Genomic DNA, 23,338 nt, shown 5'->3' with positions numbered 1-23,338 from the left:
AATGTACATATAATCTTTTTAGATATTGCCAAATATCTCTCCAAAAGGACTGAACCAACTTGTACCCCTATGTCACCCCTACATCACAGTGTGAGGCTCCCTGTTTCTCATAATCTTGCCAACAGAATGTGCTGTCATACTTTTTAATTTTCACCAATTTAAGTGAAAAATTATCTCAGTACAGTTTTAATTTGCATTTCTCTAACTATGAGTGATGTTAAACATCTTTTCATATGTTTAAGACACTGTGTCTTTTGTATATTTTCCTATTGGATACATGCTTTTTGAAAAACTTTGCTAGGAATTGCATTTTTTTTTCAATTTACTATGGAGAAGCTAGAAGTTATACATTTGCTTAACATTTTTCCTGTTCTGTAATTTTTCATGATAAAATCTTATCTGTGGCATTGTTTTCATTTTTGACACCGTGTTCACTGTGACAATGTTGTCAAGCTGTACAATTATGACTTGTACACTTCTAAAAGCCTATTTTTTAAAATTCTAGCTGATTTAATTCTGTACTCAATTAACAGTGTCTTCCTTACCCATTGTCTAAAGGGAAATTAATGATTCCCACACAGCTCTGATGTGAGACAAGGGGGCAAAGCGACCACTGAAGAAGGGGCCCTTACGTTCATACTTGAAAGCTGAGCCCACAACACACACACACACACACACACACACACATACACACACACATACACACACACACACGGTCACTCTACCTTCCCTCCCCCAGGGAGCCCTCTCCCATCCGTTAACCTAGCCCAAACTGGCTGCCTGGACATGTCTTCCCACCTCGCCAGCTGGGGGAAAGGACTCACCCAGTGATGTCAGTAAGGAGTCCTGGTTTCAAGTTTGTCCTACAGTCCTTCTTTTGTGTCCCAGTAAGTGATGCCTCTCCGTTTCAAACCTCATTTTCTCTAATTTTCAGGATTGTGGAAGCAAATGGGTAATCAAATCTATTAAATAGTGTGAGCTACTTGGAGAAAGATCCAGATACTTGGATGTCTCCACCATTCTCTCTGCACTGTGCAGAGCTGATGAGCTGCGCTCAGCCTCTGGAACCTCGTTGGTACTGGAGAGACTGGGTAATCAAATAAAACTGCTGTGAGTGGATAAACGCAGGAATTTCTAAGATTCCTTGTCTATTTGTTGTATCTTTCAGGACAGCCCAGAAAAGAGAGTAGGAGCAGCGACATGGCCTCAGAGAGTGGGCGGCCCCTGAGTAGGTGTCTCGCTGCCACGGTGGTGACTGGGCCTCTGCAGTGTGGCAGCCCCAAGGCGGCGGAGCTCCGAGCAGATGAGGAGAAGGTGAGGGGCAGATGACAACCGTAGTCGTCAGGAATGAAGACCAGCCAGCGCTGGTGGAAGTCAAAGATAATCTTCCACCCTCCTGGTTCTCTCCCCCACACGCGAGCCAGATGAAGGTGGTTATTTCAAGGAGTTTCCAAGAATGGCGTTTGATATATATAATTCCAAGGGAAGCTGGGGTGAGGCGTTGTAGTGTCCTTACTCTCCCCGGCCAGGACTCCAGGACGCATCCACAGCCCTCCCCCACCACATCCTGTGTGTCACAGGCGGAAGTCACAGTAAATACACACACACACATCTTCTTTCTCTCACCCACTGGCACTCTGAACAGAATTGGGAATAGAAGCCATTCAGTGGCAAGAATTGGTGTCTCAAATCTAGGCTCTCTGAGGATCGCTGGATGCTAGTTGGACCCCCAGTTTCCGATGGTGTGCTGGATTGTCCACACTTGTGTGGTGCAGGGCTGCAGCACAGGCATATAGTAACTGGAAGCCTTCTTTAACTCCAGACATCGTTTGGTGGCCCTGTTTATGAGGGCTCTTCCCTGGATGGGAGGAGAGACAATCAAGGTATTGAAATGCCCTAGCCATGCCTCACCTCCCTGCGCCTACTCTCTCTGCCCTGCTCACAAAAAAAGCTGGAGGGTCCCTTGATTCTCTGCAAGCCATCCAGAGGACAAAGGATTGCGAGAGGGATATCTGACTGCCCCGTAGTAACCTAACCATAGGTCTGGGGTAAGCACTGCATGCTGGGCTCTGATGTTATCATCTGCCTCTCCCAAGACTGAGCATCAGGTCAGTGTGACTGACAAGACATGATGCCCCTTGGAGAGCCATGACTGACCTTCCTTTTCACACCTGCAGCTCTGAGCCTGTAACACCCATTAGGATTCTTCCTCCTTCTTCAGTGAGGCTCTGTGGTAGGCCTATTTTCTCCATCACTCTGGGGCAGTTCCTACTTCTCCCACGTGGGGGCTTCATGAGGGTTTACTACTGGGAATGTTGCAGGCTTTGGAGCTAAAACATCCCTGTTAAATCCCTGCTCAAACATCTACAGAGAGGCCTTTGGCAAATTACCTAACCTGCCTTAGTCTCAATTTCTTCATCTATAGAATGGGTTGAGAAGTAATATTAGGGTTACAGTTAGGTTTAATGTTTATTGAGCATCTTGAGGCAGAGACCACATTCTCAAGGCCACATCCCTGCTCCCTCCCTAGCCATCAGCTCCATACCTCTCTTCTCTTCCAATCACAAACTGCCCCCAACAACCCTGTCCCCAAATGTCACCTGCCCTGGCCACACTGGACTCCCTCCGCCCCCACCTCCCACGATGCATCCATCCACCATCACCATTCAAGGTGGCTCTCCGGTTCTTGAACTCTTCCCACTCCCACTGCTCCTTTCTCTTGGCCCCCACTTTCAGACAACACAGGGCCACCATTGGAGTGGAGTGGACCTGGCTGACAAATGTGCCTACAGCAGTCTGGCCTCAGCACTTGGCTTACTCCTTAGGGTTATTCCTCCAGGTCTCCTTAGCAGGCTTTGTCCCTTTCACTCAATGCCTTTAGTTTTCACTTTGTCAGAAGACCCCGCTTCCAGTCAGTCGACCCCTCGCCCAAATGACATGGGTGGTCTCAGAGGAGCTGTCCTGCTTCTGTCTCTACTGCCAGCAGTCCCTGTGCTCTGAGCCCAGCCGCACTTGACATATACAGAGAAAAACACTCTTCCTGTCTGACATCCTTCCTTTATTTCTCTCTCTTAGCAGCTTCCTTTTCTACTGACTTTAAATAAATCCAAATGTCCCAATATAAAAGGGGGGGGGGGAACACCCTTAACTCTACCTTTTCAAACCAACGTTCAGCGTTTTTCTCCCTTTCAGAAACACACTTCCTAAGCAACGAGGCAACAACAAATAGTGGATAAGATTTTGTCTTTGAACCCACAGCATTTACTATGCTATGCGACCTTGGGAATATTATGTGACTTCTCTGTGCTTTAGTTACAACATAGCTAAAGTAGAGCTAACAATAATACTTCTCTTATAAAATTTATGTAAAATTTATGTAAAGATCATGTTTAATCCAGTGCCTGGTACAGAATACATACTCAATAAATCTTGGCTATTATAATTTACTAGTGGCCCAGTGCACGAAATTCATGCACAGGGATGGGGGGGGGGATGTCCCTCAGCCTGGCCTGCACCCATTTCAATCTGGGACCCCTCAGGGGGTGTTCAACTGCCGGTTTAGGCCCAATCCCACAGGCCTAAACTGGCAGTTGGACATCCCGCTCACAATCCGGGATCGTTGGCTCCTAACTGCTCACCTGCCTGCCTTCCTGATCACCCCTAACCACTCTGCCTGCTGGCCTGATCAACCCCAACTGCTCCCCCTTCTGGCCTGATCACCCCTAACTGCCCACCCCTGCCAGAATGATTGCCCCCAACTGCCCCCCAACAGCCAAATCGCCCCCAACTGCCCCCCTTCTGGCCTGCTCGCCCCCAACTGCCCCCTTCTGGCCTGATCACCCCTAACTGCCCACCCCTGCCAGACTGATTGTCCCCAACTGCCCCCCAGTCAGCCGAATTACCCCCAACTTCCCCCCCACCAGCCTGCTTGCCCCCAACTGCCCCCCCTGCTGGCCTGCTTACCCCCAACTGCCCCCCCCCCCCGCTGGCCTGCTCACCCCCAACTGCCCCCCCTTCCGGCCTGATCACCCCTAACTGCCCACCCCTGCCAGACTGATTGTCCCCAACTGCCCCCCTACCGGCCTGATCGCCCCTAACCCCCTCTGCCTCGGCCCCACCACCATGGCTTTGTTCAGAGGACGTCTGGAAGGTTGGGAGCCAGCAATCCTGGATTGTGAGAGGGATGTCCCAGATTGAAGAGGGTGCAGAGGGACACAAATTTTGTGCACTGGGCCTCTAGTCTATAATAATAAAAACATAATATGCTAATTAGACCAGACAGCTGAACGACCTTCCAGATGAAGCCACAGTGGCAGAGGCTGAGGCAGAGGCAGTTTAGGGGTGATCAGGCAGGCAGGTGAGCAGTTAGGAGCGATCAGGCAGGCAGGCGAGCGGTTAGGAGCCAGCAGTCCGGATTGCGAGAGGGATATCTGACTGCCAGTTTAGGCCTGATCCCACAGGGATCCCTGACATCCGCTGAGGGGTCCCAGATTGTGAGAGGGTGCAGGCCAGGCTGAGGGGCGCCCCCCACCCCACCCCAGTGCACAAATTTCATGCACCAGGCCTCTAGTATTTATTGAATACTTTCTATGTGCCAGGCACTATGCTAAAATGCTTTACACATGTTATCTCATTTAATCCTCCCAACCCATAAAGTCAATACTATTTCCATTTTATGGATGAGGAAACTGAATCTCAGAGAGGGCAACAAAATTGCTAAATGTAACTGAACTATGATTTGAACCCAAATGCTTAACTCTTAAACTATAACAGTTTCCAGATTTTTTTCCCTTCAACACACACCTTAGTCAACAGACTCGGTGTTTCATACCCAGTTCCCTGTTTCCAATGTTTTCCCTACACACTGTCACAAACTGAGTCTTTCTAAAACACTATGAAATCAAATATGAATCTCTCAGATTATATCTGAATATATCTATCCTTTAAAAAGTACATGACTCACCGGCTTAAAATCCCAATATATGTGCAGTCCATTTTGGGCTGCCTTGGAACATGGCTCCAAAGTGGGATTCTCCCCACTGCCAGGGTCTGTCAGGCAGCAGTCCTCGGCATTTGCCTCTGCAATCAGCGATCCCACATACAACTCCCCAGTTAGATGGTAGTAGACTTTCTAAAAGACAGCAAAGCGATCTGCTGTAGACACAGTCTGTGGAGAGGCCCTTGACCCAGATAGTGGACATAAAGACTGCTTACGGGTCCCGTGGACACTCAGTCACCAGGGGGAGCACTGAATTTTCCTGAGTAACAAGTAGTACCCTCCGTTTTTTTCTCCCACCACCCCCAGTTGATTCTAGGGAGAAGACCAGGCATGAGGAGGGAGCACTAGCCTGCCTCCTTCCATACAGGGAGCCCAACAGAATCATGGCTTGCGTGGATGAGGGAGCTTATCTTTGGGGAAAAAATACTCAACTGAACTTCATTAGGTGTCATCGGAAGCCTCCACTATGAGCTTGTTGTTAGGAAACCTTTCAAATTTTCAATCTGACCCTCCCTTGCTCAGTGAGCTCAAAGAAGTAAGTTGTTTTGTGTCACAGCTTTTTTTTTTTTTCATTCATCAAGTGGAAATGTTTTCTACCCTGCATCCCTCAAGAGGTTCCTGTGAGGGCAACATGCGAAGTAACATGACAGCTGTGAGTAGTCTCAGGGAAAAAGAAGTCCCCTGCTACACCTCCCACTTGGTTCCAGATCTCTCTTATCCCCTGGAAGGACTCCCATTCCGCCAGGGACTCTCTTCTCTAGCCCCTCTTTCCTTCTCTATGGAAGAAGCCACAGCTCCCCACCTTCCCACACAAGGAGCAGTGGGGGGTGGGGGTGGAGGGAGGCCGTGGGAAGAGGGGAAAAAGGAATTGAAGGTTTTGTCAATGAAAATATTACTGCCAAAACCGGTTTGGCTCAGTGGATAGAGCATCGCCCTGCGGACTGAAAGGTCCCAGGTTTGATTCCGGTCAAGGGCATGTACCTGGGTTGCGGGCACATCCCCAGTAGGAGATGTGCAGGAGGCAGCGGATCGATGTTTCTCTCTCATCAATGTTTCTAGCTCTCTATCTCTCTCCTTTCCTCTCTGTAAAAAATCAATATAATCTATTTTTTAAAAAAAATATTACCATGGAGAATGAATGCAACAGATCAGAGCCTTTTCACCTTCGCTACCCATATCTGAAATAGAACTGTCCTGCCATAACTTTTTGAATGAACTTGGAAGTGCTTAGTTAAACGTACAGGTTGGGGTTTCACCATGACTCATTACCCAGGATTCCCAGCTCCTGCCTCCCTGACATCTGGCACTGAGTCCAAATCTGGCAAAGGTTGCTAGGGCTGAGCCTCAACAGACTCATCCTGTCCAGGCAAAGAAGGTTGTGGAAGATACCTGTGGACTGTATTCATTACAAAAATACATGATGGGCGTCTTGCCCTTAATAGGGCCCCGATCCAGGCAGTCATTTTCACTCAGCGAGTTTTTTATCTGAAGGAGCAAAACACATGACAACATGATTGGAAAGAGTCGGAGAAACAGTACCAAGCCTCCCAGACCCTGCATTTTCTCCAGTGCTCCACAGGGCCAGGAATTAACAGCCAAAGGGTATCCTGACAGTTTGCTATCCTGACAGCAATTTTTCTAAGCAAATTTCTAAGACAAATGCTGAAGTGAGGCCCTGCTATGATCCCCACTTCCTGGGAATGCCCGCCCACTGGGACCATCACAACATATATAAAGAAGGGACACCTACAGCCACCTTCAGGTGGGTGAGGCCAAACACCCTGATTGGCTGAGAAACGGGAGAGGCAGAGCAAGGGCTGCCAAGTAAGGAAGTAGAGGCAGAGAGAAGGAAAGGAGATGGGAACTGTGGAGTAAGAGGTAACAGGAACTGAGAGGGCCCAAGGGAAGGAGTTGGGGGACAGGAAGAGAATCTTGGACAGGATGCGTTTGGGAAACCCTTTTCTGGGTAGTCATGTGACTCAGGTTTCATTGTCTGTCACAGTCAAATATTTAAAATCTGAAATGCAATGTCATAATACGTACTCTTCCATAGCCTACAATGTTGTGGATTGGCTTCAGGACTGGATAAACATTTTTCAGATACCAGTCAAAAGTTTTACATTTCAGGTTTTCCCGGAGTGCCATTCTGGAAGAAATGTCTCCATAATCGATTCCAGAGTTCTGTAAGTAAAACACAGAGTGTTTCTGTGTAAATAAAACATGGAATGTTTCTGTGTAATGTCCTTGGCTCCATCAAAGGGTATGGATGATGCCTGAGGGAAGGGGGTATTTTTCTGATGGTCTATAAAGTAACCTTTATAATGTATAGTTTTCCGGGGAAAGTGAAAAAAGCTTGAACCTTAGGAACCACATTGGCCTCAAAGGCACTTGCAAGGCCTGTGTAGTGGGGTCACTCAGGTTTCTTTCTCATCATTAGCAAGCTAATGCAGGCTGCTCCTCTTAGAGATCATATTTATATCAGTAAAACACAAAATACTACTCATGATGGCCAGAAAAGGCTTTCAAAAGCAATATTCTGGCAGCAAGATTTTGGTGGTTAAGTGGCATTTTCTAAAAGTGATATCTGTGGGGAATCAAACTGAAAGAATGTTTGAGCCCAGAGCCACAGCTCAGAAGCAGAAGATAGCAAATCACCCTGAACTCCAGTGGCAGGGACAATGTATGGCCTTAGCCAAGAAGGTCATCCGCATTCATGTGCATCCAACAGGATTGTAGTCTCTATTCCCACCATCTCACATCCTGCCTACCGTGTTTATGTCCTCTTAAGACAGTGAGTTCCTGATGTCCGACCCTGTATCATAAAGATTCCACCAGTAATGATGATGGATGAACAAGAAATGTAGAGGATTACTTGGTTTGAATCTTATCTCAGCCACTTACTACCTTATTACCTTAAACAAGTTTCTTTCAATTCTCTGTGCTTCAGTTTCTTCATCTGTAAACTTAGAATAATAAAAATAAAACCTACCCAAGGAAGAGTCTGCGCTTGCTTCCTCCCACGACCACATCAAAACTACAACTAAATTACAGAACAGCCACCCTTGAGAACCACCTGAAGACTAGCTGAACAGAACTCCTATAACTAAGGATATAAAGAAGAAGGATATATAGAGGGTAGGAGGGGCGCAGATGCAAAATGGGCTGGCCCCACACCCACATGTGGTAGGTAAGACCTTCTCGGCTGTGAAGGTCCTCTCTGGGGAGGGAGGGGTCCTGGCTCACACCTCACTCCCCAGCCCGAAGAACCAGTGCTAGGAATAGGAGTCCCCACAATATCTGTCTGTGAAAATCAGCAGGAAGTCCATCTAGGTGAGACAAAGGGCTGCTGTAGACCAGATATCCTTTTAAAGAACCCAAGCGAAAACTCAATCGCTCACACTTGCCCTAACCTCCAGCAAAGGGACAGCAGCTTGGAAAGCACCAGGGATATATGGGGAGAAACTGAATTGACTGGCTTCAGAGAGAGGGAAGGAAGGGCAGCTCTCTCATGGACAGAAGTACTGACAGGTGCCATTATTCCTTTATTGAGCCCTCTCCCCACACAGCAGGCAGACACAGGTGTGCACTACATCTGAATCTCCATCAGCCTGGCTAACCACAATTGCCGCTCCCTAGTGATTCCCTGAGACCTTACCTCACTGAACTCTCTTTCAGCATGAATCTTTTTCCTAGGCTGTTCCTCACAAGCAACCAACCTTGGCCTGAGCTGTGGACTTTCCTAAAATCTCTCAAAGATTTACAAACCCCAAACAAGCAGTGGGTAGCCTCTTCATGCCCTGCACCTCTTGCTAATCAGCCCCAAGCTTGGCATGAGTGGCAGTCACACTCGGTCCATAGCATAACTGGTCCCAGATGCCTCCAACCCAACAGAGGGAGCTACCAACCACCGATCATTTTGTAGCTCCTACCAGGTGACCCCAGGCCAGGCAGGCAGCAGCTCACTTTGGCTAACACTGGAGCTCTTCTCAAGAGGCCCCAGAAGCAACACACCCAGTGGCCAGCTTCAGACCACACCAGAGCACCACCCAATTAGTTCCACAAATGACACACTGAAAGGGCAAATTCAGCAGACACCAGAGCCCCAGATGAACCCCATTCTACGAGGTCATTCACACACCAACAGGTTGTCTGTTGTAGCTATGGTCAGTCCCCACACCCAGTCAGCTTGGGGGTCAATCTCACCCACTGATGTGCCAACAGAAATCAAGGCTCAACTACAACAGGAGGGCACACACAACTCATACAAAGGACAGTCCTGGCACACCCATCTCAGGTGACCGGGAAGACTGTGCTACTGAACCCATTAAGACACCTACTATATAAGGTGATCCTCCCAAGATTGGGAGACATAGCAGATCTACCTAATACATAGAAACAAGCACAGGAGGTAGTCAAAAAAGAGAAGAAAAAAAAACATATCCCAAATTAAACAAGACAAAACTCCAGAAAAAGAACTAAACAAAATGGAGGCAAGCAATAGAACTACCAAATAACCCAGCAATTCCACTTTTGAGTTTTTATTTGAAGAAATCCAAAACACTATTTTGAAAAAAATATATGGACCCCTATGATCATTGCAGAATTATTTGCAACAAAGTCTAAAAGCAACCTAAGTGTCCAAATGGATAAAGAAGATGTGGTATATATTCAATGGAATTTTACTTAGCCATAAACAAGAATAAAATCTTGCCATTTGTGACAACATGTATGTACACAGAAGGTATTTAGACTAAGTAAAATAAGTCCGACAGCGAAAGGCAAATATCACATTATTTCACTTCTATGTGGAAAATAAAAAACAAAATAAATAAATAAAACAGAAATAAACTCATAGATATAGAGAACAAATTGATGGTTGCCAGATGTGAGGGGGTTTGGGAGCTATGTGAAAAGAGTGAAGGGATTAAGAAGTAAAAATTGGGAGTTACAAATTAATCACAGGAATGTAAAGTGCAGCATAAGGAATATTGTAATAACTATGTACTGTGCCAGGTGGGCATTAGACTTATCACAGGGAACACTTGGAAAGTTACATAAGTGCTAAGCATTATGATATATACCTGAAACTAACATAACATTGAATATCAACTGTAATAGAAAATTTTAAAAATACATAAAATTAAAAATAAAACCTACCTTCTAAGTATGTTGTGATAATTAATGAGTCTGGAACATAGTCTTACTACATAAATGTTGTGTCATCATCATCACACCATCTGGATGTTATCCTTATTCTTTAGGGCTGGGATGACACTTTTGCTGTATCCCTTCCCATTTCCCACCACTACCACCACCTCCTCCTCCTGGTCCTATTCAGTGCCATGACAAACCTGGAATGGTATGTTCCAGGCCAAGTAGACCATGTATTTGTACTCATCCATCCAGATTTCGGCCACTCTGAGAGCATTGCGCTTCATGGCAGGAGTCAGGTCCAAGGCATAAGGCTTGTGATGTCTCTCTATGTGAGCAATCCGGGAGCAGGGCAAAACCTCAATTCTCCCCCCACACTGCCACACCTGCAAGAGAAGGGGAAAAAATCATCTGGACAGTCTTGGCGCCAAAGCTAATAAATAGCATTGCTTACTGATGCACAGAGACCAATATTTTGGGGCCATTTTTTAAAGAACATAAACTCAGTCCTCCCACTCCCATCTTTATGTTACCTCCCAAACCACTTATCTAAAACAATCCTTAGAATTTTACCAAACTTCTTCTCTCCTGTCATTCAGACAGTTCCAGAAATCCTACCCACTTTAGGAAATCCTCCCAAACAAAACCAAAGGAAGGTCTGTTGCGGGAAGCCACCATTTGCCAATACTGTCATGAGAGTGCACCGAGAAATGCAGAAGGCTGATGGATCTTGAGCATTAGCAGGGTTGACGCTAAGCACCGATTGTTTGTGTTGAGATAGTGGTGGCTCGATAGTCTCCAAGTAAATGTTTACTGGACCTTACTGATCTTTATTGACCTTAGAGACGGTCGGTCTGCTACCTGTTTGCTGTGCTTTACTAAGGGCAAGATGTGTATCTAAAACTGAATAAAAGCAGACGGGACCCAGTTTCAGTGTATCTCTTCAAGAAAGAGGCTCCACCTGGCCCCCAATGCCTTCTAAATCCATATTTCCTGTATAGCATTTTCATTTGTGCGTCGTCCCCTCCTAGAATCCTGAACCCCACTGCGAAGGTCCTGGCGGTCTGTCCCTGCTCACTTATCCTCAAGAAAAGTGCCAATGTCCTGAGGAGCACCAAGCCCTGAGCTAATCACACTGGAGTTAGTGTCCTATGACCCCTCCTGGACCTGCATGCTGGATATTATGCAATGTGATGAACAGACCACAAGTGGCCCACATGATCCCTGCCTCCTCATCTTCACACCCTTCCTCACTCCCCTCCCCTTGAGTGTGGGTTTGTGATCTTCTTCTAACCAGTAGAATATGGCAAAGGTATGTACACGATTACATGTGTGTGATTACATTACTTAAGATTGTAGTGTCCATCCAGCAGCGGTTCTCAACCTGTGGGTCGTGAACAATGAAAATGCATCCTGCATATCAGATATTTACATTACGATTCATAACAGTAGCAAAATTACAGTTATGAAGTAGCAACTAAAATAATTTTATGGTTGGGGGTCACCATGACATGAGGAACTGATTTAAAGGGTCGCGGCATTAGGAAGGTTGAGAGCCACTGAGCTAGGAGATGCACTCTCTTGCTGGCTTAGAAGAAGGAAGCCACCAAGTTGTGAGCCACCATATGAAGAGTGCAAGAAACTAAGGGTGGCTTCCAACTGATAGACAGCCAAAACCTGAATGCCTCCTCAGTCTGGAAGACTTCAAGGAGCTGAATGCTGCCAATACCAACATGAGCCTAGAAGCAGATCCTTCTTCAGTCAGTCCTAGCTGAGAACCCAGCCCTGGACAACACCTTGACTGCATAGAGGTATGACCATCTGACCAGTGCTGGCCAATGAAATACAATATACACAACTTGCAGGTAGAACTCATTAAAAAGAGGAAGAGCATACTCTCTCTTTCCCTACTTTCTCTTCCTGCTAACTAGGATATGGATGGGATATTGAGTGAGGCAGAACCACAAGATGGGAGAGTCTTGGTCCCCATCACTCTGGAGCTGCCATCTCAATCCTGAACCACTTATGTTCAAACAGTCATGAAAGAAAAAAATTAATTTCTATCTTATTTAAACCTCTATTATTTTGGCCTCTGTCCCAAAAGTCAAATAAGAATTCTAATTCATATCTTCATAAAACATTTCAAATTATTTATTACATTTTAAATGCACAATCATTCTTATGAGATAGTTTAAAAAAAAAAAGGACACTTCTCTCCATTTCACAAGTGGAAATACTGATCAAGACCACCAGGCAAAAAAATAATAATTCTCTCTGCTAGAGAATGGTTGTGGCTTAATGGAAAACCCAGACAGGGACTCAAAGTTTATTTGTTAACACATAAATGTGGGATCTTGATTGGGTCCTAAGTGGGTGCAATATGTGGTCTTCAGTCTCAATTGAAAAGAAACTGAAGGGAGTAGGACAGAATAAGCTTTATATAGGAAATTATCTTGTTCCTCCAGAAAACACAATGGGCCAGAGGTCACCTGACTCAGGCACAGAATTTTGGAGCTGGGAGTTGCAGGGGTGAGCATTTTATAGAAATGGGGAATTAGCAGAGCCAGGATTAGAACCTAGGCCCAGTATTTTTTACAATGCCATCCTGACATCCTTATTATTTTTTTTATTATAAACTCATTATCAAGTGTAAGCCATATGTCACTCACCATGCTAGGTTCTTGGTGCAGCAGGTTTGGCTTAGGGAGTTTGTATCTGGCCAGGATAACACAAACTTTCTAGTGGAAAAGTAGGGTTTGGAATTAAGATTTACATGAGACCTATTCCAAACTGATTGTGATGTGTTGAACTTATTGGCCCCACTTCTCCATCACTTCATTGTAGACAGAAGATACTCCCCACCCCTTGACTTTGGGCTTGACCATAAGATGTACTTCGACAAAATTAATAGGAAAGAAAAAATAATGCACTAGTTCCAAACTGAAGCCTTCAGAGCCACCCCATCAAAGTCAAGCTGGAGCAGAGAAGAGGCATCATTGCTGAGTAGCCAGTGCACAGGAAGTTGGTCAGAATGAGAACTGGTTCGAGAGTTTTACTGCTGTACAAGCCATCATTGGCTATCTGTCCTAGACTAAACTGCATCTCAGCATGACCTATGCCGTCATGTCAGCTGTTCTAGCTGTCCATTCAACTGTCCACACATCTGTATCCCCTGGACCCTCTGCCCAGTTTCTCTTTGGTCTTACAGAAAGCTGTCTGCCACAGAGCTGTTTGATTCCAGATGTTTGGAAAATGCCTGGACTCCTCAAGACAAAGGGGGACACCATCTGCTGAGCCTCAGTTTTACCCTTTCCTCCGATACGTCCCAGGTTATATAGACCTACCTCAAAAAGACTCCACTCCGGAAGTCCTAGTGCCTTTCTCTAGTGACCTACAAACATGAGGATTTGTCCACCTCTTGAACCATTGACATTCAGCCTTGTTTCAGGATTCCAGAGACACTACTACTCCCTCCTATTATTTCTCCTCTGCTTTGTCCCATAAGAAGAACGGAAATGTACCCACCCGCAGACTAAGTTCCACATTCTCTCCTCCATAGACCAGCATTCCACCATCCACAGACCCAATCTTCCCCAGGAAGAGCCTGTTGGCTGCCAGGATGCCCATGATGGAAGGACTCCTGTGGAACACAAAGCAAGAGAAGTTACTTACCTCTCCATAATGAGTGGGTTAGGAGGGAGGGGAGCCGTAGGAAACACAGTGATGGTTTGGCCTTTGAAACTCTACCCAAACCTCTTATCCGTAGGGTTTCCCTAAACCCTCTAGCTGAACTAAGCGTGTGTAACTTTCCCTCACCCTCTGTGTTGTCATGACTCTTCTCAAGGTCTATTAAAAGTACCTCTTTTTCATCTGGATATTCCTACTTCATAGCCTGATAAATGCTTTAAATGGCCCACATGTTTTCTAAAACATTTGCTTTATTCTGCTTGAAAGCCCTCAAATAATCCAAAGTGTCTGTGATTTCTTATCTGGGATCAGCGTTTTTTATTTTTATTCCCTGTCCTTCATTCCTTTCACCCTTCTTCCATTACTACCACCACACCCCATTCATTCCTGACTCCCCATGTGCTAACCACATTCCTGAGACCTCTCCGACTTACTTCACTGGAGCGGTGACATCATTCAGATCAATCCAGGCCTTTGGCAGTGAATCATAACGGCACCACAGTTCCCAGTTAAACCCATCAACTGCCAATCCATACTTTTCTAGTTCAAAGGTGTCAAAGTTAATTTTGTCAAACACAGGAGACACAATCACAGTGTGGTCTTCCTGAATCCGGGCCAAGATAGGCTCTGCCCTAGAAAAAGGATGTGTAACAAACCCAGGTTAGGTATGTGGGTAAGCAGCAGGAGCAAGCAGACAAAGGTGCCCCAAGCATTAAGCACCTTCTTCATTATTGTCTTGCCCTGACATTAAGCACCTTCTTCATTTAGACTGAGCTTGATGGTGAGAGGAACGCTCCAGAGTCCAGGAACATTCTTCAGCTTTTGGTATAGCTGGGATGCTAGCATCTGACCCATGTCAAAAGCATATTTGAAATTAGTACCCAAATACTACCCCCGAGCTACTGTGAACCAGAACCATCAGTATTCCTGAATTTACATTACCTTTGGGTCACCCTGTTTCCAAAATGATAACTCTTTAATATCTGATTCTCCATTTTCTCCAAAGAACACAGCTCTCTTTAGGTCATGTAATTTCAGGGCTGGGAAAAACCTTAGGAATTCCCGAAAGGCAATCTCTTCAATTTTATAGATAAGCACATGAATATCAAGTTAGATGAAGTGATGTATATACAAAGTCCCAAAGTATTTGGTAAAGTCAGGGTTGGGTGCAATGTCAATATGCCAAGCCCATTGTTTTTGCTCCAGCACTATCCTTAGCCAACCAAAATCCTCGAGTAAAAGCATCCTGTCTTTGTAGCTTCCTTGTGTTTAAGGTCTGATGTAGGCTTTCCCCATTCCCACACTATCCTGTCTTGTATTCAGCATTACAATATGTCCTTTCTCCCTTTTTTCAGAAGAAGAAACCATCCGGAGCCTTACCACCCAGCGTTCACTTCAATATGAGCATCCAGGATGGCTACCACTTCCGCTGTGGCCGTTTCCCTGCCAGTGTTTCGGGCTTGAGCAAGACCTTGTCTCTTGGTATGCCGTACTATTTTCAGTAGTCCTGGATACTTCTGGTTGTAAAGCTTAATAAGCTCATCCAAGTTTGCCTTTAGTTCTTCTGCCAAAAAAAAATATATATATATACACTTAAAGAAATTCTGAATGTAATGACCAGTTTGGTACAGAAATGTAATACTATTCTATAGTTAGTAGTGGTTGAACTATCTCCAGGTTAGGATGTGCGATTCTACAACCTTGACTGTTTCCCCTGCACCCACCTTCCTCTCTATTCCATCCTCAGTCTTAATAGCACCATTCTAGTCTCTTTTCCCTCAAAGTTAAACTGCCTTAGAAATTGCTTACTATGTGCCAGACACTGTTATACCAGGTTTATGTATACTGAAATTTTTTAACAAGAATGAATAGGACAGTCCTAACTAGTTTTGCTCAGTGGATAGAGCATCAGCCTGTGAACTGAAGGGACCGGGTTTGATTCCGGTCAAGGGCACGTACCTCAGTTGCAGGCTCCTGACCCTGCAGGAGACATTCAATCGATGTGTCTCTCTCTCACAGCAGTGTTTCTCTCTGTCTCTCCCTCTCCCTTCCAATCTCTCTAAAAATCAATGGAAAAAATATCCTTGGGTGAGGATTAAAAATAAATAGATAAATAAATAATATGTTTAAAAAAAAGAATGAGTAGGACAGACCTGATCTAACTATGATAGAAATGTTGATGGTCAGACATTGCAGAGACAGCTCACAACATCTTCTCCACAACTCAAGATTTTTCTAAAGAATGCATAATCAACTGAAATTGTTTTGTCTTGTGTTAGCTATTTCTACTTGGCCTACTCAAGGACCAACTGGGACAGAATGCCCAACTAATGCCTTTTCTAACTTCCAGCTAATGAGTATATCCCCAAAATTATGCAAACAAGATTCGCTATTCCAAGATTGCTTATAGTTTTCTTTCTCTCTCTTTCTCCTCTCTTTTATAAAACCTATCTATGCATTTGTTCATTGGGTAAGCCTACTAGTTGACTTTCTCATAAGTATGAAGACAACTTACATACAAATCACTAAGCAATGTTTAAAATATCTAACCAAATGACTCCCTGATAATATTAATTCATTTAATTCTCAAAAAATCCTATGAGGAAGGCACTTCCAGTATCCTCACTTTACAGATGAAAAAACTGAAGCACAGCAAGGTTAAGAAACTTGTTTAAATCACACATCAAGTAAGTGGCATACCTGAGTGTGAGCCCGTGTTGTATTTAACCACCATGCCGTGCTGCCTCAACTATGCATGTAATGGTTGGATTTATCAAGATTTCCCTCCATCTCCTCTCCCCTAGTCACACCCCCCAGTGGCCAAGAGATTAGATTCTTTCTGGTTCCTTTCTCAGAAGGAGATTAGATTTGTGAATCCTGGAATCAATAACGACATGACTATGGTGCTAAAATCATACCCATTTTAGCACTTTCCCTATTGTACTCCAGGATGGTGAATCAGTAATTGAAAGTGTTGAAGAGAGCCAATGGACCTGAAGGCTGTTTGCTCCTACTCAAAAAAAAATAAAAGGTTGAAATTCCCTAAATTCACTCTGTCACTAATTTTAGAAAGTAATCAGAAGGGGTTGACACATTTTTTTTCTGCTTCTGCTGCCACCACGGCATCTGTGGGAAAGTTTGTGGGAAAGCAGGACAAAAACAAACAAAGAAGCAGGCTCTGGAGTTCACCTTTGTCTTCACCCACCCTGTGGGACATGGAATCATGACTACAGCCAATTTTGAACAATTTCTTCAAGAAAGAAAAAGTGAATAGAAAAGCTGTGACTCTCAGTGAAGGAATGCAACTATTGAAAGGAGCAAGAGCAAGATTGCCATAGTTTCTGAGGTTCTTTAAAAAAGCACGCATATTTCTATTGATCTCAGAGAGGCAGGAGAGGGAGAGGGAGATAGAACATCAATGATGAGAGAGAATCATAGATCGGTTGCCTCCTGCACACCCAACACCGGGGATCAAGCCTGCAACCCGGACATGTGCCCTTGACCGGAATCAAACCTGGGACCCTTCAGTCCACAGGCTGACACTCTATCCACTGAGCAAAACCGGCTAGGGCCTGAGGTTCTTTTTTAAAGAGATATTTGAAATATCTCACACAAAAAAAATATTTGGAGAATAATCTATGAGATTGGTTGCATGTGGCAAAGAGAGTTAGGAATTACATTAGTTCCAGATAAACCAGGATGAAGAGGAGGAGAAAGATGAGGATCAAAATTCATTTATCTGGTATATTTTGCATGAGTTCTTGAATTAAACTTGGGAACCAAAATAGTGGGGGAGGAAAAGAAGGGGTTGCTAGAAACTCTAGATATCTAGACTATAATTTGGGCTCCCTCACTATCTAATTCTGTGTCACTTCCCATTTGGGGAATTCTATTTCCAAAACTTAGAGAAGGCTGGATAACATGTCAGTACCCTTCCAATTCCAAAGTCCTATGAGCTGTAGATTTCTAGTCACCCTTTCAGAAATAATGCCTATAGTCCAACATAAGAATTAAAGACCCTTCAATGGCTCTTCTAAAGTAAACCTATGTTTCCTTCTCAGTCTTGCTCTCCCATTGATACTCCCCCTACTCCTACCCCCCAAAAGACTCTTTATTTCAGGCTGTTCAGCTCAGGGTGCTTCTGGCTTCTGTATCTTTGCTCACATCTTTTTTTTTGTTTTTTTCCTCTACTCCCTATGTAATCCCACCAGAGCCAGTCGGTCTTCCTTTGTTTTCTTTGGCTTTTAAAATCCTTCCAAGCTTTCAAGTCCCAACCCAAGGCCCTTTCCTCCAGGAAGCCTCCCTAAGTCACCCCAATTACTTCTCTGGGATTTCTTACACTCGCTGACAGCTCACTCAGTTTGGCACACTACTTTTCATACATCGAGGTGTCTTTTCATAGGTTTGTCTTGCCTCATCAATTAAAATGGGAACTTCTTGAAATCACTGGCATTCTCTTCCATGCATAATGCCTGGCACATGGTAGAAACTCAATAGTTGTTGATTGGGGAATTTGCCTAAAATTGGGGAGAAAATACAGGGTTCCACCTACATTAATATAATTTCTGAAAAACTTAGATTAGCTTGTGTTGATGTGAAACAATTGATCTGATGCAAATTAAGCTTTACATCTAGGGAAATAAAGGAAAGGGACACTCCTCTAATACCAGATTGCAGCATCTCAATAGTACTACAAATGATACTGAGACAAACAAGGATTACAACACTGGCTAACATTTATTGGGAGCAAGCCCTGTTCTGAGGACATTACAAGTGTCATTTAATCCCTAGAAAGGTCCTATCAGAAAGGCAGTGTTATTTCCCCATGTTACAGATGAGGAAATGGGGCATAATGTAGCTGAGTAACTTACCCTCACAGTCACATGAATAATAAGTTTATCTTGTGGCATGCATGGTAGAGACTTCCAATTCTTTTTCTCAGTGTAGCACAAAACAGATTTTTGAGTTCTGTTCAGTGTAGGCCCAATCTAGCTAATGTTTCCATGGTTAATGAGAGAGAAATTGATTCCTGTCCCAGTGACAACAAAGAACAACTAACAATTCTCTCTTCTGTGCCCATCAAAAAATATATCTCTATGGAAACCACAAATGAACTCTCAACTCAAGTGAGAGGATGCATTATATGATGGGGGCACAATGGAACAAACAAGGACTATGTTATGTGTCTACCCTATGTTTGTAATTTTGTATCTTTAATTTCATTGGTCTACATGCAAAGGTCTTGAATTATTTCTTATCTGCTCCTCATGGAATGTAGACTTATAGAATCATTGATTTTTTTTTTCATAGAAAAAGATACCTTCAGAGTCCCTCTACTGTAGCCCCTCTATTTGCCCCATGAAGAAGCTGAGTCCCAGAGAGGTGAGATGACTTGACTTGCCTCAGGTCATCTCAGAGAGCCGGGGAGTGGAGCCAGGTCTTCTCAGGTGTCTAGAACAGAGGTCTTTCTAATTACACTCCTATTACTTGCTTAAAATTCAGGCATACAAGTGGCTATTGACCTCCATTTCCAGAAATGAATGAAGTCAGCCATTCTCTTTTCTTTTTTTCTGGTGGAATTTTGCTTGGGAATTGTAACGCCTCATTTTTTGTGTGCAGTTGTATTGGAAGGACAAGAGAAGAAGGTATTTAAAACATGAAAAGGATATCTAGCTGGTTTGGCTCAGTGGATAGAATGTCGGCCTGTGTACTGAAGGGTCCTGGGTTCGATTCCAGTCAAGGGCATATGTCCGGGTTGCAGGCTTGATTCCCAGTAGGGGACATGCAAGAGGCAGCCTACCAATGATTCTCTCTTATCATTGATATGTCTATCTTTCTCTCTCCCTTTTCCTCTCTGAAATCAATAAAAATATATTTTAAAAAAATAAACAACATTAAAAGAAGTATTTTTAGTGTCTGGAAATCCAAAAATGAAGGTTTAAGAGGTCATTTGTCTCTTCTCCTCTAGTGAAACAGCCCTTAATTTGGAGCTACAATAACCTGTCTGGTACTTAAAGATCCTCAGAAAGGGAGAACTCTTCCTCTAATGGGCTGCCATTTTATAGTCCTTACTATTCGAAATCTCCTCCTAATTGCTAGCCCAAATCTCTGGGTTTGTGATGTGATTCTAGTTTCTTTTATTAAGTGCCCAAAATTAATAAAACTAAGAGCTAACACTTACTATATGCTAAATGCTATTCATAATCCATGTATTATATCAATAAAAACAGTGACTAGAGCTAGGGCTCTAAGATGCTGAAGTTGTGGTCAAATCTCAATTTCATCATTTACCAGTTGTGTTGGCCAAGTTCCTTGACCAGATTATGCCTTAGTTTTTTGTATTTGTGAAATGAGCAAAGAAGGAGCTCCTTCCTCATAGGATTTTTGTAATAGTTAAAGTAGTTAGCATACGTAAGGTGTTTAGAACAGTGTTAGCTACCATTATTATCTCACTTAATTCTCATTATAGTCTATGAGATAGTTATCTCATCAACATCCATGTTTTGCAAATAAGAAAGTAGTAACAAGTTAAGTTACTCAAGGACATCCTATATAGTAAGGAGGTAATATGCAAATTGACCATCACTCCAACACAAAAGATGACCGCCCCCATGTGGTCAAAGATGGCCAGCCCCATGTGGACACAAGATGGCTGGCAGGGCAGTTGTGGGAGATCAGGCCACCAGGGGAGGGTAGTTGGGGGCAATCAGGCCTGCAGGGGAGGGCAGTTAGGGGTGACCAGGCCAGCAGGGGAGGGCAGTTGGGGGTGACCAAGCCTGCAGTAGAGGACAGTTAGGGGTGACCATGCCAGCAGGGGAGGGCAGTAAGGGGCAATTGGGCCAGCAGGGTAGCAGTTAGGCATCAATCAGGCTGGCAGGGGAGTGGTTAGGGGGTGATCAGGCTGGCAGGCAGAAGCGGTTAGGGGCAATCGGGTAGGCAGGCAGGTGAGCAGTTGAGAGCCAGCAGTCAGACATCCCTCGAGGAGTCCCAGATTGGAGAGGGTGCAGGCTGGGCTGAGGGACACACACACACCTCCATGCATGAATTTCATGCACCGGGCCTCTAGTAGAGCTTGTAAAGGAGGAACTTGGATTCTGAAACCCCAGAAAATGAGGACTCATGTCTACCCACTATCTCCCAGTTCTCCATGTGTCCTCCTTGTGGGGGGCGTTGGAGGGGGGTGGAGTTAGACCAGGGTGAGGAGGGAGCAATGCCACTGTAAAGAGTCTCAGCATCCAAATCTCATCTTTTCTCTGGGCTTAACTACTTAGAAAGATTTTTTTTTCTCATAAGGAATGACTTAAATTCAACCTTGGTGTCTGAGATCCTCCTTTGGACCCCACCTCACCCCCTCAGGCCTCTCCCATGGAGCATGGACAGGGCAGAGGTGGCTTTGGAGTCACACAATCCTGGGCCTGGCTCAACTCCACCACTGACTGGCCACACAATTTGGGCACACTGTGTGTTCACTGTGTCTTTGTTTCCTCATCTGTGTAATTGAGATGATGATCCTCTTGTCTTGACTTTGTGAAGAGTAATGTGCCCATTGAAAATTGGGATCAATAAATGAACCCTTTCTTCTTCCTATATGAGGAGCCCAAAGTGTCCTAAACTCTAAGCTAAAACCCCTTTCCAACCTACCACAGTTGATAAATGGTCATTTTACTGCTATTCCTTGATCGAGTAGCTCACCATTTGAGCTAAAATCGTCCACCAAGATGATTTCCTTTAACAATCGAGAGGGGGTCCGGTTGATGATACTGGTGATGGCCCGTTGTATAATGGACAGAGCTTCATTCGTGAATATGAGAACGACACTGAGGGATGGGAGTTGTGAAGAATATGTCTTCTGAAGACACCTATAAGAGACCATTTTTAATAACCAGTTTACTTTTTTAAATTACTTAACCATTACTACCCAATCTATATCACTTCACTACATATAATGTTATATTAATCAACTCACCCAAGCTGATTAGAAAACTCTCTCTTGCTTATCACAGTAGCCAGAAGATTTCATATTTGTTTTTCCCAAATTCTCCTGTTCTGAGGATAAAACCCATTTCTTTTTTTATTACTTTTCAGGAGACATTTCCACTTGAACATTCAACATTCCCCCAAAGAAACTCCTATTTTTTCTCCATCCCCAAATTAGCTTACTTGCCAGACGACTTCTTTCTAACATTGTCACCACCCTTTTCCTATGTTGTCAGACCTTCAGTCATTTTTACACAACCCAATACGTCACCACTATAGAGACATAGCAAACTGTCCAAAGACTTGTGCTTAACACATTTTTTAAATGTCATAGTTTAAATTTATTAAATTCTTACCATATGCTAGGTGCTGGCTTACTCTTCTCTTAACATTTTTATTGAGATACATATTACATGCAATAAAATTCACCCATTTAAAAGTGTACAATTCAATGTTTTTTATAATATTCATTTTAGAACATTTTTGTCACACTTTAAAGAAACCCCATACCCTAGCCCAGGGGTCCTCTAACTTTTTAAACAGGGGGCCAGTTCACTGTCCCTCAGACCATTGGAGGGCCGGACTATAGTTTAAAAAAAACAAACTATGAACAAATTCCTATGCACACTGCACATATCTTATTTTGAAGTAAAAAAACAAAACGGGAACAAATACAATATTTGTATTTGCATGTGGCCCGCGGGCCGTAGTTTGAGGACCCCTGTCCTAGTCTGTTTGGCTCAGTGGAGAAAGCATCGGCCTAAGGACAAAAGGGTCCCAGGTTCAATTCTGGTCAAGGGCACATACATTGGTTGCAGGCTCTTCCCTGGCTCGGGCCCTGGCTGGGGCTCTTGCAGGAGGCAACCAATCGATGTGTTTCTTTCACATTGATGTTTCTCTCTGTCTTTTCCTCTCTCTACCACTCTCTCTAAAAATCAATGAAAAAGTATCCTTGAATGAGGATTAACAAAACAAAACAAAAAAGAAACTCCATACCCATTACCAGTCATTCTCTATTTCTCCCCCAAACCATTCCACTCCCACCTACCTCAGTCATAGGCAACCACTGGTTTATTTTCTATTTCTGTAGAATTTCCCATTCTGGACTTTTCATATAAATGGAAATCTATATCATAAAAGGCCTGTGGTCGTGACGCCATAACAGTGGAATGACCAAACAATCGGTCACCAGGAGGTGCATGGAGCACCTCTCATGGCTTGCACGGTGAGGTGGGGCTCACGCAGGGCTGGTGGGGCTGGCACAGCAGAGGAGGGACCTGTGGTTCACGCAAGGCAGGTCTGGGGGCCCATGGTTTGCACAGGGCAGGTCTAGGGTCCTGCAGCTCAAGCAGGCCGGGTCTGGGGTCCCACCGGTGCAGCAGGTCTGGATCTCGCGTGATTTCGCATGCTGGGCCTCTAGTATACAATATGTGGGCTTTTGGATTTGGGTCCTTTTACTTGGCATAATATTTTCCAGGTTCATCAATTTTACAGCACATATCAGTACCTCATTTCTTTTTATTG

General features: G+C 44.3%; 1 protein-coding gene across 1 annotated transcript in view; it reads right to left on the bottom strand.

The window, feature by feature from the left end:
- Nucleotides 1–383: 383 nt before the first annotated feature.
- GALNT8 (polypeptide N-acetylgalactosaminyltransferase 8) overlaps nt 384–23,338 on the bottom strand; it is a gene marked incomplete at its 5' end in the record, with an annotated part of 51,318 nt that continues 28,363 nt past the window's right edge. Inside the window, 9 exons of the mRNA XM_081083725.1 lie at nt 384–1,858; nt 4,964–5,131; nt 6,389–6,484; nt 7,043–7,180; nt 10,351–10,536; nt 13,676–13,790; nt 14,272–14,469; nt 15,218–15,401; nt 21,530–21,696. Of these exons, the coding sequence (XP_080939851.1) occupies nt 1,718–1,858; nt 4,964–5,131; nt 6,389–6,484; nt 7,043–7,180; nt 10,351–10,536; nt 13,676–13,790; nt 14,272–14,469; nt 15,218–15,401; nt 21,530–21,696 (1,393 nt within the window). The 3' untranslated portion in view covers nt 384–1,717. The remainder of the gene's footprint in view (nt 1,859–4,963; nt 5,132–6,388; nt 6,485–7,042; nt 7,181–10,350; nt 10,537–13,675; nt 13,791–14,271; nt 14,470–15,217; nt 15,402–21,529; nt 21,697–23,338) is intronic.

This window comes from Myotis nattereri (genome assembly GCF_964212035.1).
Source record: "Myotis nattereri genome assembly, chromosome: 2".
NCBI lineage: Eukaryota > Metazoa > Chordata > Mammalia > Chiroptera > Vespertilionidae > Myotis > Myotis nattereri.
Note: the sequence above shows the minus strand (reverse complement) of the source record. Positions and strands in the feature narration are given on the sequence as shown.